The sequence below is a fragment of the Hippichthys cyanospilos genome, chromosome 22 (assembly GCF_059441005.1).
Source record: "Hippichthys cyanospilos isolate Australia breed blue-spotted pipefish chromosome 22, RoL_Hcya_1.0, whole genome shotgun sequence".
NCBI classification, from domain to species: domain Eukaryota; kingdom Metazoa; phylum Chordata; class Actinopteri; order Syngnathiformes; family Syngnathidae; genus Hippichthys; species Hippichthys cyanospilos.
Window position 1 is genome coordinate 2,052,135 of NC_142390.1, and position 15,417 is coordinate 2,067,551.

At 48.4% G+C, this 15,417-nt stretch overlaps 1 protein-coding gene across 4 annotated transcripts in view; it reads left to right on the forward strand.

Annotated features, from left to right (window-relative positions):
- The window catches only part of plxna4 (plexin A4), a 138,545-nt gene that overhangs the window by 83,358 nt on the left and 39,770 nt on the right, over positions 1-15,417 (forward strand). For all 4 annotated transcript variants that reach the window (XR_015864213.1, XM_088406532.1, XM_088406533.1 and 1 more), the window contains exons 11-29: positions 159-255; positions 947-1,137; positions 2,071-2,222; positions 2,287-2,410; positions 2,495-2,631; positions 3,101-3,268; positions 3,355-3,448; positions 3,975-4,214; positions 4,297-4,443; positions 5,372-5,606; positions 5,680-5,822; positions 7,771-8,039; positions 10,339-10,405; positions 10,674-10,820; positions 10,904-11,063; positions 11,349-11,452; positions 12,097-12,196; positions 12,746-12,936; positions 13,958-14,127. Coding sequence is in view for 3 of the 4 variants with exons in the window: in XM_088406532.1 (XP_088262658.1) it covers positions 159-255; positions 947-1,137; positions 2,071-2,222; positions 2,287-2,410; positions 2,495-2,631; positions 3,101-3,268; positions 3,355-3,448; positions 3,975-4,214; positions 4,297-4,443; positions 5,372-5,606; positions 5,680-5,822; positions 7,771-8,039; positions 10,339-10,405; positions 10,674-10,820; positions 10,904-11,063; positions 11,349-11,452; positions 12,097-12,196; positions 12,746-12,936; positions 13,958-14,127 (2,936 nt within the window). In the remaining variant the exon portion in view is untranslated. The remainder of the gene's footprint in view (positions 1-158; positions 256-946; positions 1,138-2,070; positions 2,223-2,286; positions 2,411-2,494; positions 2,632-3,100; positions 3,269-3,354; positions 3,449-3,974; positions 4,215-4,296; positions 4,444-5,371; positions 5,607-5,679; positions 5,823-7,770; positions 8,040-10,338; positions 10,406-10,673; positions 10,821-10,903; positions 11,064-11,348; positions 11,453-12,096; positions 12,197-12,745; positions 12,937-13,957; positions 14,128-15,417) is intronic.

Here is a 15,417-nt window from a genome sequence, read left to right on the forward strand (position 1 = left end):
ATGGCTTCAATGTGTGTCGAGCCACCTGTTGTATACAGATTGTGTCACCGCTCACCTTTTCTTTTTTTTTTTTTTTGTACTCGAGAGTTAATGACGGCCACTTTTTCCCTTATGACTCCCCGTTATCGCCGCCTGCCCCTCGGTTGCCGTGGCGACAGTACTTCTACGATGGGATGGAGATGAACAGCCTTCCCGTGGAGCTGACCGTCATCTGGAACGGCGACTTTAGCATCGACAACCCCGCCCGTAACAAAGGTGAGCGCGGGAACAGGCGTGCTTTCGCTTTGCTCATTTTGGCATGTGGGCACGCTCTTTTCGGAACACACGTACGTTGGGGCCACTCCTGCCCTCGGAGTTAGTCTCCATGGCAACAGGCGGGCGGTGCGCTGAGGTGCGGCGAGTCTTGCCTCATGTTTTCTCACGGTGTGGTTAACTTTGACGTGTCTTTCCTCACCTTACTTCATCGCTTGCTCGACGCGGGAATCATTTTATACCAAATTGAAGAAGAGAGGAGAGATTGACATACCCGCATAGAAGAGGTTGGATTTTCGGGGGGGGGGGGGGGGGGGGCGTGACCTGGTCACAAGTCACCTGCTCATTTCTGGAACTAAATTCTCCAGTGTTGCATTCAAAAGCACCATGAGTTTTGTAGTGATAGCTCCCAGGCAGGAGAGGAGACTCAGCATCATCCTCATCTCCCATGGTGTCAGGAGATGGACAGATAACGCCTCCGTCTAATCGCAATTAGGAGGAAAATGTCTGGTCCGTTGCCATGGCGATAGTATGTTCAACCTGCCGAGGCGTGAAGCGCCACACATAATGGCGTCACGACGCCCAGAAAGTCTCCTTTTTGTTGTTGATGTCTCAGGTTGAGACTTGGGATGAAAATATTTTCGCACTTCCTTTCTCCCTCTTTAATCACCTTCGTTGTCTGTTGCGTGCGCAGTTCATCTGTACAAGTGCGACGCGCAGCGCGGGAGCTGCGGCCTTTGCCTGAAGGCGGACCCTCTTTTCGGCTGCGTGTGGTGCAAAGGGGAGAACCGCTGCATGCTCAAGCAGCACTGCCTGCGCCCCGAAAACCAGTGGCTGGAGCACAACGGCATCAACAGCAAGTGTACCCACCCGCGCATCACGCAGGTAAGACTCCTTCATGAATCCCTCTCCGTTACAAAGGCTTCGCTTTAGCCCGCTTCGGGTCCGAATCGTTAGATGCTTGCGAGACCATGAAAGTGTAGTTTATTTTGGGATGTGACCATTGAGCCAAAAAAAAGAGCAAGTTCGTGGGAAGCCACAGCCGAGATTGGAAAGGCATACCTCAGAGTTTCTAACAACAGGTCCACACATTTGGTTGATGTCAAAGAAGAAGCGAGATCACGTCTCAAATATGTCCTCTGCATTTCCCTCAAGTGCAGTACAGTTTGCGGAGCTCGTGTCGCAAATCTGGTCGGAATATTCCCAAATGTGTGTTACGTTCTCGTCAAGTCCACCAAAGACACGAGGACCATTTAGGGGGGAGGACATCTGCAAAAATGAATGGGAGGGCGTCCGCATGAAGGATGAAGATGACACGGCCATTGCCCGGTAATGTCCTCTGCGGAGGAGTCTCTGATGAAGCAACAAAGGGGGGGGAGGCCCCCGGCGATCCCCTCCAAGCGTACCCGTGCCGAGCGGGTCGGGTACAGAGAAAGGGGAGGCGGGCATGCGGGAATGGAAATGTAATTCCAGATTGATGTGTTGACCCGCGACCTCCGTGGAGATTTGATGAAAGCGATGAAGCATAAACCTTTATTACGGCATGAATCAGATTATGCGGGCACGCGGTTGACAGGACGAGGGGGTGTTCGGGACGAAACGGAGAAGCCGGGCCGCTGGTGAGAAGACGACCGGGAGAGGCTGCCGCAAAGATGGAAAGAAATGAAAAAGCAGGGCGGGGAGAAAAAAAAGCCACTCGATTATCCGATCTCGATTTAATTGAAGTCCACTGTATTGGACTATTCCATATTCTTAAGCATTATTGGGGTGCTCAAGAAAAAAAAAAATCAAATTTCAATCCAAGATCTTGTTTTTCAGATTACTCCTCTCCGAGGTCCCAGGGAAGGCGGCACCCTGGTGACCATACGCGGTGACAACCTCGGCTTGGAGTTCCGAGAGATCCAGGGTAACGTGAAGGTGGCGGAGGTGGAGTGCACGCCCATCCGGGAGGGCTACATCCCGGCAGAGCAGTGAGTGGGGCAGCTGTCCGCGCAGGCTTACAAACCGCACCTTGACCAAATGCGCCCTCCTCAGGATCGTGTGCGAGATGGGCCGCGCCGAGAAGAGCCAGTACACTGGAAATGTCAAGGTGTGCGTCGGCGTGGGCGAGTGCCGGCCGGAATTTACAGCCAAATCTTCCAAATACTACTACTTTGTGGTAAGAGCCTAACGTTTGTCCTTCTGCGACCATTTCTCATGTCCAAACCGTCACTTTTAACCATATTGCGCATGGGCCGTCCAGATTCCAAGGATCCACAGCATCAAGCCCAGCCGAGGGCCCGTCTCTGGGGGAACCGTGGTCAGCATCACAGGGAGCCACCTGGACGCCGGCAGCAACGTGTCCATCATGTTTAAGGACCGGCCGTGCACTTTTCTCAAGTTAGTCATCCGACGGCATGACCCCTTCCTGACCCCCGCTCTCGGGCGCTCCCTTCAAACCCCACACGGCGTCATATAGTGTAAAAGAACCGGGCAGACGTCTCAGCGCGGCGAGAAATCACATTATATTCATTGCCTCGGAGTTATCATCTCCATAAATAACCTCCTAATGAGTTTCCGTTCTCCATCGCCGCTTTCACGTCTTCTTCAATACAGCGCCGAGCTCCTTCGCTAAGTTATGTTCTCATTTGGCTGACGAGGCTGGGTGCGCTCCAGGGCGTGTCTCTGCGGTGATTGACGGCGCCACGATGCGCGACCTTAAGACCCGCCCCGGCCTCTAAATATGACCCAAAAGGCACATCAATAGGCAATCATTCGTATTGATGCGGCGTGTGATCTAACGCTTTCAGTTCAAGGACGGTTGATGATTTTAACCCTATAACGTGGCAACGTCACATGGTTTTCTCAGGCGCGACGGCCTGTGGCTGACTTGCCGCACGCATGCCTCAACAAACGGCTACGGTAACGTACCGGTCTCGGTGAGCATTGACAAGGCCCAGCTCCAAAAGGATCTTCGCTTCCAGTACGTGGAGGATCCCACCATCACCAAGATAGAGCCGGAATGGAGCATTTACAGGTTAGGAGCCAGTACAGCAAATATTTCCAGCCATACTCCAGATTATAGGGAGGTTAACTGCTGCGTTGGGATTTTGTCGTTTTCAGCGGACACACTCCGGTGACAGTGACGGGAACCAACCTGGACATCATCCAAACGCCACTAATCAGAGCCAAATACAACAATCACGAGACGCTCAACGTAAGTCAGCTGAGGCTGCGGTCAGAAACGCATGAAACACATGGAAATGAACAGGGGCTGATGAAATTTAGATCGGCGCAGACGCAATGATATCCGCAGAGATTGTCCCTTATCAGAATTTTTGTAGTCTTTATTCACCCCATCCAAAGGTCTCTTTTGATATGATTGAAGATGAGAGAGTAAAAGAGCTTGATAGTATCGACAGCAAATCATGATTTGGCCTTTTTCTAGCGTCTGTATTCCTATTCATTCGTCGTGCCTTTGTGGAGTTAGTCTCCAACACGCAACTTTAAAACATTCAGTCAGCTTTGAGCAAGGACATCTGGCACAACTTTCACAACAACCATGTGACCTTCGAGGACCCAATGAAAGCGCCAGGCGCCGCTGAAGGTTATTGTTGGTGTCCCAACTGTGTCCCAGCAGTCTTGTTTTTAAGATTACCCTCATAAATAGCTTCAATTGCAGGGAGAATGTTGGGGTTCCTCAAAGAAATGACGCCAAGTTCTTCCTATCTTGCGGTCTTCAGTTGTGCCAGGTTCTGAGCCCGACATCCATGCAGTGCCAGGCCCCGGAGCTGCCCATAAGTTTGGCCCACCAGCAGGAAGCGCCGGAGAGACCCGACGAGTTCGGCTTCAAGCTGGACGACGTGCAGGCCGTCATGGCGTTGAACAACACCAACTTCATCTACTACCCCAATCCCGAGTTTGAGCCCCTGAGCGCGTCCGGGGTGCTGGAGCTTAAACCCGGATCGCCCATCATACTCAAGGTGCCTTCACGTCCAGTCAAGCGCTTCTCTGCTGAGATTGAGGGGTTTATTTGTTTTGGTTTTTTGTTTTACTTTCCCGCAGGGGCGAAACTTTCTCCCGCCCACGAGCAGCGGAAACGGAAAAATGAACTACACGGTGCTGATCGGAGAGAAGCCCTGCATGTTGACTGTGTCCGACAGCCAGCTGCTCTGCGAGTCGCCCAATCTGACGGGACGCCACAAAGTTCTGGTGGGTGACAGCAACGCAAATCCACGCCGGGACGGATCAGCCTCGCCTTCTGTTTATCGGCGCGCACGCTCAATCGATCAAATTTTATTTGTATAGCCCTGAATCACAGAAGTCCAAGGGCTTCACAGGTGAAAAGAGGTCATGTCGAGAAAAAAGAAGACATCTTTTCACCTTAAAATCACATCTCAGGTGTATTGGAAGCCAATGCAGGTCAGCTAGTATCGGAGTAATATCATCGAAATTTCTCATCAAGAGGCTCGCTGCTGCATTTTGATGCATTACAAGGGAAGCCCAGAAAACAAGACGTTACAATAGTCAAGGCGCGATGTAATGCATGAATAATGTTTCAGTGCAAGTTAACTCTAGCATTAACGACTCCACACCAGCAGACGGCTTGACCGCATGGTTGTCATTGCTGCCCACCAGAAAAACAAATCGTCCGTCTGTGCGCATTTGGATGGGGACGCTTTACTTAATGATTTTAATTTAATGCCACTTTTTTCAAAATTCTTCCTGACGTTTCTTCTTCGGCATGATGGCGGTGAAGTAATGACAGAAGCAAGTACGTTAGATTTCAAAAAGTCATTTCTTTCGGATAAAATCTGAGAAACCGTATGAAGTTGCAAAATCATTTCTTTGTCTGGACACTAAAGCTCAAAACAAGTCTGAGATGCAACTTTTCTTTCAATGGACAGAACGGGCCAAAAACCCAGATTTCATGTGTGAGGGCAATATACTTTGTTAGTGACCTTATGGCACGATATGCTGTCCTGAAAGTATGGCCCAATATGGGTCTTTTCTTTCATTAGAGGAGAAGCGGCAGTCAAACAGGCCAAAATCCAAACGTAAGGGGGTGAGGCACCACAAGAAGTGACCTTGTGCACAAAGTTGAAAAAATAACCACAAGGCAACCGTGTTCGGTCCTCAGGCTCGCGTGGGAGGAATCGAGTTCTCGCCCGGCGTGGTCCACATCACGTCGGATAGCCCGCTCAGCAGCACGGCCATCATCGGCATCGCGGCGGCCGGCGCCCTGTTGCTCCTCGCCATCGTCATGGTGCTCATCGCCTACAAGCGCAAGTCGCGCGAAAGCGACCTGACGCTCAAGCGGCTGCAGATGCAGATGGACAACCTGGAGTCCAGGGTGGCGCTGGAGTGCAAGGAAGGTACGCGCTCAACGCAGTCGGAGTGGTTTCGTCCGCACGCGGGCATCCTAACACCTTTTTTCGCTTCCGTTAGCTTTCGCCGAGCTACAGACTGACATCCACGAATTGACGAGTGACTTGGACGGCGCCGGGATCCCCTTCCTGGACTACAGGACGTACACCATGAGAGTCCTCTTCCCAGGAATCGAGGAGCATCCTGTACTCCGGGACCTGGAGGTATGTTCGACCGTCTGCTGGTCGTAGTCAAGCCCACCCTTAGAGAGTCCAAGTCCGAGTCCCCAATGTTTTTTTTCGACGTGACTTGGAAAATGACTGCGTGCTTTGCCGTGCCTTCCCGCATCTGAAAAAGGTCATTTCAAGTTTCTTTTGAAGGAGGACATTGATGTTGAGGAATAAAAACATATTTGGACTGATTTTGGACTGACAAGAAAAACAGGCGTGCCGCATCCTTGCTCGCTAGCGTCAACGCATCCCACCCGTACGGGAGACCTCCGAATGAAAAGTCAGTCAGGTGGAAGTGAAAGAAAAATATCTCCTCATTGATCCCCGGCGGTGACGTTGATTGACGGGTATAATTGAGCGAGTCGTCTTGTTCCATTAAGGCGGTGATTGACCCCCATTCCAGTGCCCTCAAGGTTGGCCGCTCCGTCCCTTGATGAGAATTTGGCAGTAATGAGCAATATTAATTAGGCTTTAATTGGTATAAATGTCAAAGCGGCAAGGCGATGTGCGAAGGAAGCAGAAGGCTGCTCTTAGGTGTTTGACGCGCGCCTAATTGTTATGGATGTGCCGGCAAGAGTGATGCGGGAATATTGCGGTCCTCCTTTTGGAAACGTACGCGGCGGGCACGTGGCGACGTAAACGCAGGGACAAGGCGGCACCGCCGGGCAGACGTTGAAAGCCCAAACTCCGTAGGCGCTCGTTAGGAAAGGAAACATGGAGGTCGCGAGCGCATGCGGCAAAGCGCGGCAGTTGGTATAAACGGCGCGGCGGGCTCGGCTTTGAAACGCCGACGCCATCAAAGCCTCTTAACGCACTCTCAAGAGGCTCGCCGGTTTTAGATGCGCCAAAACTTGGAATCTCATTCAGAACCCGACCGTACTTCTTCTACTTTTCTTGTTCGCTGTTTCTCCTTTGTCATAATGACACTTTGCTTGCTTATACTTGTTGGTGTCAATGGTACAAAATATGTATTTAAGGCAGAATGGGTGTGCATTATAGTGCATTATAATTTTCTTGCATTAAAAAACCTGGAACGTAGGGTCGGTCCATTTTGATTGTTGGTTTTGTTTAGTTTTTTTTAACCTGTATTAAAGTGTATAATAAAAACAAAACATTCACAACAATACCTTAAACAAACTTATTATACAAAAAACCCTCAAAAAAAGACAACATAAGCAACAAAAAACATACCGTATTTTCCGCACTATAAGGCGCACTTAAAAGCCTTAATTTTTTTTTAAAAAGCTCATGGTGCGCCTTATATAAGGATCAATATTGAGATTGATTTGTAGGGGAATGAACTGATAAAGTAAGATTTACCTGCTTCTTTTGTGTGTTTACAGTTAAACAAGGTTGGTCATATTGACGTTGAATTATTATGCTATTGAGAGTTTAGAGTTATTATTTGAGTTATTATTGTTATTACTTTGAGTATTACTATATTGTGACTGAAAAAGTTTAAAAATATCATTAATTGAGGATGCGCCTTATAATCCGCTGCGCCTTATATATGGAAAAAGTTTTAAAATATGACATTAATTGAGGGTGCGCCTTATAATTCGCTGCGCCTTATAGTGGCGGAAATACGGTACTTAAATAAATCATTTAAAATTAACGGGGGGGTTCTTCTGTAAACAAATCCATATAAATTTGTGGACATGTCTTATCCCACTTTCCAAAAAATTTGACATCATGGACATGAAGGAGGTGACATCTTAGCAATAATTAAAGTCAAGGCTGTAACTTCTAATTTGTTGAATCTTGGGAATACCCTCTTGGGAGACCAAAAATGCCAATCTGAGGTAATATGGTTTTGAGCCTGGAAAAAACACTTGAATATATTATCTAAATACATTTTTCAAGTTTACCTGGGTTGAACAAAACATATGTGCACGACAATTGGATCTTTTTGAGCGTTTTTTTTTTTTTTTCAACCTCACAGGTCCCGGGATACCGTCAGGAGCAGGTGGAGAAAGGCCTGAAGCTGTTCGGCCAGCTGATCAACAACAAGGTCTACCTGCTGTGCTTCATCCGCACGCTGGAGGCTCAGCGCGGCTTCTCCATGCGCGACCGCGGCAACGTGGCCTCGCTCATCATGACGGTGCTGCAGAGCAAGCTGGAGTACGCCACCGACGTGCTCAAGCACCTGCTGTCCGACCTCATCGACCGCAACCTGGAAAGCAAGAACCACCCCAAGCTCTTACTGCGCAGGTGGGACGCCGAGAACTTTATTCCTTGGCCGCCTTCTCGCCGATTGTTTCCCTCGCCGCCGCCGCCCTCCTCTCCCTCCCCGTCCCCGCTCGCTTGATTGCTAAATCAATGCTTAAAGCGTGCGAACAGCCTATCTCTGGCGCAGCATCTGAGCACGGCTCCCCGCTGCTTCTGCGGCCAAGAAGCGTGCGCGCACGTGCGCGCACGTGCGCCCGCTACACACACATGCACGCACATCATTCCATCTGTCCCATCTCAACCTGCGCTCAAGTACAAGCACCAGGCAAGCTAACTAACGAGAGCCTTCCGCAACCATCTGTCGCAGTCCCTGCCGCAATTTCCTCGCCGTCCTCCTCCTACCCTTCATCCCGCCGTGCGGACGCACTGCATGCGCGCACTTTAGTTTGGACTAATAATTGCTGTGTGTTAATGGGAGTCTCGTTTTGCTGCCCTCCCCGAATGTTTGATTTATTTATTGAGCGTACACAAATTCCACCAATATAAACAAAACAAATTGTTTAGTACAATTCGTATGTTCGAGAGGAGTAGAAAACGTATCTAGACTTGTTCTCTTCATTCAAAAAAAATGATACTTACCAGTAATCGTGCACTGAATTATTCATATAGCGCTTGGCGCTGAAAGAGTTAATAGAAAATGAAGGATGAATGAATGAAGGATTAAAGATTCAGTGCAATTTCTCAGGTTCACAATTGTTTGATATAATTTTGTAACGTAATACTTATTTTCCGTTTTTTTAAGACCTTAAAGGGACAGTGTGCGAGATTTAGACCGTTTTTCATTATAAATGATTGTAAATTTACAAAAACTTGCAAATGAATCTGTTCTTAATGACCAACGGTGCGTTTTAAATATTTAAAACGCACCGTTGGTCATTAAGCACACATTCACTTGCAAGATTTGAAATTTACAATCATTTAATTTATTCTAGGTCTCGTTATCATTAAGTTTTATTACAAGGGGGGTGGCACTTCTCCGGAGGCGGCCATGTTTGTTATAGCTACGAACATTGGTAAATGCAGCACCTGCAGCACCTCCTGCTGTCTGTAATGAAAAATAGTCTAAATCCTACACACTATCTTTAAGGATGCTTCTGAATTTATATTAAAGTATTAGTTCTGATCACGTTTTTTTTTTTTTCACTCCCAAGGCACTAGATTTTGAGGATCTGCCATTGCTCAGTCCCCATTGGATACTTCGGCAATATATTAAATGAAAAAGTGCTTTTTTTTTTTTTTTTACACTTTTTATATGGCTCAGGAAGCGGCGGTTTAAACCAAACATCTGCTGTGTTGCTCATAGTTTAAAACATTTTTTTCTTCTGGCAATCTATGTGTACTTTAGATTATCCTGTTTTTCTGTATTCCTCAAAAAAACAAAATTAAATTTAATGAAAGTTTCCCATAAGTCGTCTCTTTCCCCCCTGGTTCCAATCAGCTAAAATGATGTGATTGAGACGTGCCAAGTTTATACATTGTCCCTATTTTTTGAACATATTCAGTGAGCTCCTTTTAAATTGTTATTTTCTTTGCGTCCGCCCCCCCGCCCGCTTTCACCAAGTTCCTTTCAGGCCTTTGATAGACAAACCACGTGAGAAAATGGAGAGGATTTGGAGCCGTGTGTGATTACAGGACACATGAAAGAAAGGATCAAAGGTGGCCTGGCTGACCTTGTCGCAGGACGAGAGCGGTGGGTGGGGGGGCGCACGGCGGCGGGAGGCGGGAAGCTAATCCACCCCAGGTGTTGCGCCATGCCGGCCCACTGGCACTGGCCCTTCAAGTGGCGGCGGAGGGTCTGCAGGTGGCCACCCAAACCCTAATCCTGAAATATTGATTTCTTTAAATGTACCCGCCGTCCCCTGCCGCTGCCCACACACACAAAAAAAAAAAGATATCCGATCCTCTTTGCCATGTTTTCATGCACGCATCAGTCACTCATTCACGCGGACCGAACCGGACACGCTGTCGGAGAACGGATGCCAGCCGTTGAAGGAAGCGCGTATTCATTGACTTTCTATTGTGCCCGGATAGAGTGTCAGTCCAGTGGAGGGGGGCTTTGATAATGAGGCCAGTGTTCCTACAGGGATCAAATCAAGCCTTTTCATTGCTTTGCATAGCATTCAAATCCCCCGACGTGAGGATTTGGCGGGGGGGGGGTTTTTTTCCCTCTTTTGTGTCACGGCAATTGTGCTTGTGTAACCGAGAGGCATCATAATCATGTTGATAGTGAATATTGATGAGGGGATTTGCCGTGTTTATTATGTCTTGCGTCTCTCCACAGGACCGAGTCGGTGGCGGAGAAAATGCTGACCAACTGGTTCACCTTTCTACTTTACAAGTTTCTCAAGGTAACAAAGGGCTTCATTGGAATGACGTATCTTCTGAGTTGTTTCTTTGACGCCAGGTTTAGGTTGGGGTTAAGTTTAGGGTTAGTCCTACAATGCATATTTGCGTTGAGTCAAGTCGCAGTCACGGAAAGAATGTAGATCAGTCAATGAAAAACTAAGACCATGTATCTAGAGTTGTACTTCTCAAGATCGGTCATGGTTTCAAGATGGATCTGGAGCCCGCTTTTTGAAGCCCCTCGGCTCATATATTTTCCATCTCTTTGCGCAGGAGTGCGCGGGCGAGCCGCTCTTCTCGCTCTTCTGCGCCATCAAGCAACAGATGGAGAAGGGCCCCATTGACTCCATCACAGGAGAGGCACGGTACTCTCTAAGCGAGGACAAGCTCATCAGGCAGCAGATCGACTACAAGACGCTGGTGAAAAGGAGCAACTTGATGTCATCTTCTGTATTTTGGTTACTGGGAGCTCACCTCCTGTGTGTCGCCGGGGTGGGCCTCAGGTGGTCAACTGCATCCACCCGGAGAATGAGAAGAGCCCGGAGATCCAGGTGAAGGTGCTCAACTGTGACACCGTCAGCCAGGTGAAGGAGAAGATCCTGGACGCCATCTACAAGAATGTGCCGCACTCGCATCGCCTCAAAGCCTCCGACATGGACCTGGGTATGACTACCGGCTCATTTTACCGGTTTGAAGGATAAATGCGTAGTTACACTTTCAAGGGCGCTTGGATGGGCCAATTCATATCACTTTCGCTTATCTTCACTCTACGCCAACCAAGAATCAGGACTCATTCCTTTTCGGATATTTTTTTAATAACGGGCCTCCATCTTCTCAGATGGGCCCTCCCATTGGGAATGAGAGTTCCTTCAAGTGCCAGCATTACTAGCGCGGCTTTGCTATTTTCTGTTGTCCCTTATTATCATCCGGCCGCATTTGGTTTTTCAGAGTGGCGTCAAGGCCGAGGCCAGCGCATGATCCTGCAGGACGAGGATGTCACCACCAAGATCGAAGGCGACTGGAAGAGACTCAATGTGCTGGCCCACTATCAGGTAACTTTCCCATATATATATATATATATATATATATATATATATATATATATATATATATATATTAGGAGCAATTAGGAGCATTTCTGAAGGGAGATGTGGACATCAAAAAAAATAAATAAATGTGCCTGCCCCGTGAAAGCCCTCCCACCCTTTGCGTGATATCGCCATTGCAGACTGAGTGAAAGAATGATATGATCTTAATAATGGCGCATATACAAAAAGGCCCCGGGTGCTTATTCCCTGTCCCATGCAAGCAAACAATGATAAAGATCACTTCAATTAACCCTGCGGCACGGCTACTCCCATTATTCACAACACTCTCAACACTGTGTGCTTGTGTGTGCGCGCGATCCCGCTTGTGTTAATTGAAACCAGTTTGGATGAGCTGGAAACTGACAAATGCATTCACACGCGCACACACACTGTGTGTGATTCTTCACACCTACATACACACGGCTCATCCCCGCGAGGATCCTGTTATTATTAAACAGAGACGTCACACAGGCCCATACCACACTGTCAATCATCTGCGTGGGCGCCGGGTGGGGGTGTAACGACAATAATTCACTCGCTTTATTCATTAGTTGTGTTCTAGTTGCGTCAAGTTCCCATTTTACCGCCGTTGCTCGCGTGTACCGTAGGTGCCCGACAACGCCGTAATGGCCTTGGTTCCCAAGCAAGTGACGGCGTACAATTCTGTGAACAACTCCACTGTGTCTCGAACGTCTGCCAGCAAATACGGTGAGTGCGTTCTTCTCGTCGCCAGCGCGTCCTCGATCGTGGCCGTGCGGTCCGCGCGAAATCGCCACTGAGCCAAACGGGCCGTAATCCAGATGCCTGGGGACAGACCGGGCAAAAGACTTTTCATTCCGAGCTGTAGGTGTAACACTGAGCTTGGTCGAGGGACAATTTAGGGCCAACTACAACCGTAATTGGGTTAAAAGGTCACATGACTGAACGAGAAATTTTTGGTTTAATGTGGGTTGGATAATGATGAATTCAAAAGGTTGGGATAAGTGAAAAAAAAAACAGCTCCCTAAAAATGTTGTTAAAAAGACAGAAAATGATAAAAACGTCATTTTTTTTTTTTTATATAAAATGTTGTATAATCCACAACAAATGGGCTGCATTGTGCGTTATTTATTCTACCCAATCTTTGGGTGAAAAAAGTAATGCCAACTTTTGGCGCACTCCTGCGCAAACCTTCAGGTTCAATGAAGTTGTTCTTTTGACTCAAGTATTTTTGGAGCGTGTCGTGACTTTCCCATTCGTTGGTGGCGGCCGGCGCAGAGAACATGATCAAGTACACGGGAAGCCCTGACAGCCTGCGCTCCCGGACGCCCATGATCACGCCCGACCTGGAGAGCGGTGTCAAGGTGTGGCACCTGGTGAAGAACCACGAGCACGGCGACCAGAAGGAAGGCGACCGCGGCAGCAAGATGGTCTCCGAGATCTACCTGACCAGACTCCTGGCTACCAAGGTGAGACTACCTCCATCCATGACTCGGGGAAAATCCTCTCCCCCGTTTGCATATTCATTTGCGGCAATCGTCTATTTCGAGAGGATTATTCAAATGCGTTCTACTCTCCTCCCTTGAGCCGACCAGATGAGAGAGAGGAAGTTCATAGTTTAGCACTTTTGTTTGTTTTTCTCCTCTCTGGAAACGGGCCTTGACAAGGTGTCTTATCAGAAGGGCTCCAGATAAGAAGCCGTTTGAGGTTGTTCCCGCACCGTGATGTGAGTCACGTCGAGCGGGCCAAAGCACCGCGAACAATGCAGTTGAGTCTTCGTGTTTAGAAAGTGCCAAGAGTTACTTCAAGGCGGCAATAAATCATATCTTCGCAGCTGACGAGTTCCTTCTGCGCCCAAGCATTACGGAGATTTTTTTGGCAACAATACTACGGCGGCTCGTGCTGTTTAAAAAACGAAAACCGCCGAGCCACGAAAGGTGAAAGCGTGCGACGAAAAACCCGAGAGGCGGCGATGGCGTTACGGTGTTTATGTGGTCTCGGCGAGCGGATGTTTTGCCACTACCCGGGGAAGAAGAGCAGCCGCCCGACGAAGGACGTGAAATGTCATTGCCTCGGCACTCCCAGAACGCTATACGTCACAGCTCCTTGTCTGATAATAGTCTGGCAGAAAATGGCCCGTGGGCTTGAACCAGAGATATGATTCTATCTACATGGAGGGAGGGGGAAAAAAAAGGAAAGCTGTCAGGAACGAGGGCTGTATTAGAATTACACTTATGAGTGTCTGGCTAACGGGATTGTCTTCTTCTTCTGATTGGCTCAGACACTCCAGCCCAAATTGGATTTTTATTTGCCCGCATCTCCTTCCTAATAGGAAAGCTCTGTCCTTTCGTTGCCTACCGCCAGCTCGTTCCTCCTCATTCGGCAGGAGGATTGCTTGCGCCTCTACTTCCCTTTTCTGTCAAGTCGCCGACGTGAAATCAAACGAGGCCGCCGCGCGTCTGAGGCCAATCTCTCCGTCTTCCCGCACAGGGCACGCTGCAGAAGTTTGTGGACGACCTTTTCGAGACCATCTTCAGCACGGCGCACCGAGGAAGCGCCCTGCCGCTCGCCATCAAGTACATGTTTGACTTCCTGGACGAGCAAGCCGACAAACACAACATCCACGACCCGCACGTGCGGCACACGTGGAAGAGCAACTGGTAAGTCCTTTTGTCCTGGTCAGCGTGTCACAAACCGCCATCAGTGGGCCCCCGTGTTTCGAGATTAACCCGTTCCGCGATTGGGCTCGGAAGGCGAATTCCCCGTATGGCTGGCAATCCAAACCTATGTTAAATAGCTAATGCGAAAAAAAAACTCAGTCTTCCACATCGCAACATGAAAAAAACATAAGCTAGGGATGCTGTGACACGGGGGTCCACTGTAATATTCACTGATGAACTCCAGGGCGGCAAAGGGTTAAGTGAGCTGTGAAGGAGGGGCGCTGTAATCATGAACAAAGGCAAGTAGACTCTGTGGGAGTTAAACGCACGCTAATATCTTATTAATCTCGTGACCCTTTGCCGAAGATCCCGGCATGCTACACTCACGCGAATGTGTGTCAAGGGACAATGGGGGTGAAGGGGGAGGAAACCACGATTGCAAAAGCATTATTGCGATTTCAGTCAGCTTTCAGTCAACGGTAGCGGGTTGTGCTAGCCGCCACTTGTGCTACTGTTTGTTTTTTGTTTTTGACTAACACAAAAGAATCTATGAACTATAAGAAATATGCTAGTCGCTAAGCAAACATCAGCGAGCATCTTGCTAGCTCCTCCAGCTCAACTGTTTTGACTAATGCTCATCTAGTGTTGAACATGTCTTCCAAATAATAGGGAGGTTAGCGATTGCTAACTAAATGTGACTTACAAAGCGAGAAAAAGAGAGGACCGAAAGACTACGCCAACTGTTCAGGTGAAGCGAAACTAGCCAAACTCCAGATTAGGCGCTTACTTAAATCAATACAATGCGTTAGTATTTATTCTACTGCGCATACTACCAGACATATGCTGTAGATTGACACCGTAGTCTACAAAAAACGTCCGTTTACACATGTTGCAGTCCTACTTTAAGATAAATATGACATCTTTTTTAAACAGGCTCCAAAAATCAGCAAACACATATACGGCTGTCATTACACGTTGCATAATTATTCAAGTGGACCGACTGGACAGATGGCGGCCGTTGATATTTGGATAAAGCATACAGATGAGTGCCATCAGAACGCTACCCGGCATGAAGTCACTGCGGACAATTGCGCCATTGTCCACGCAACTGATGATGCCCGGCCGCTTCTTTTGAATCATATGAAAGAAGTGGAAGAAGGGGGCAGCTGGGGCGGCTTAGCGGCAGTCTAATACCCCCCCCTTCCCCCGTACCTAATCCCTCTAGATTCTTTGCTTCGATTAATGTTCAAGTCATAATGCAGACTTTTACTTCCTGCGCTCCAAATCCTC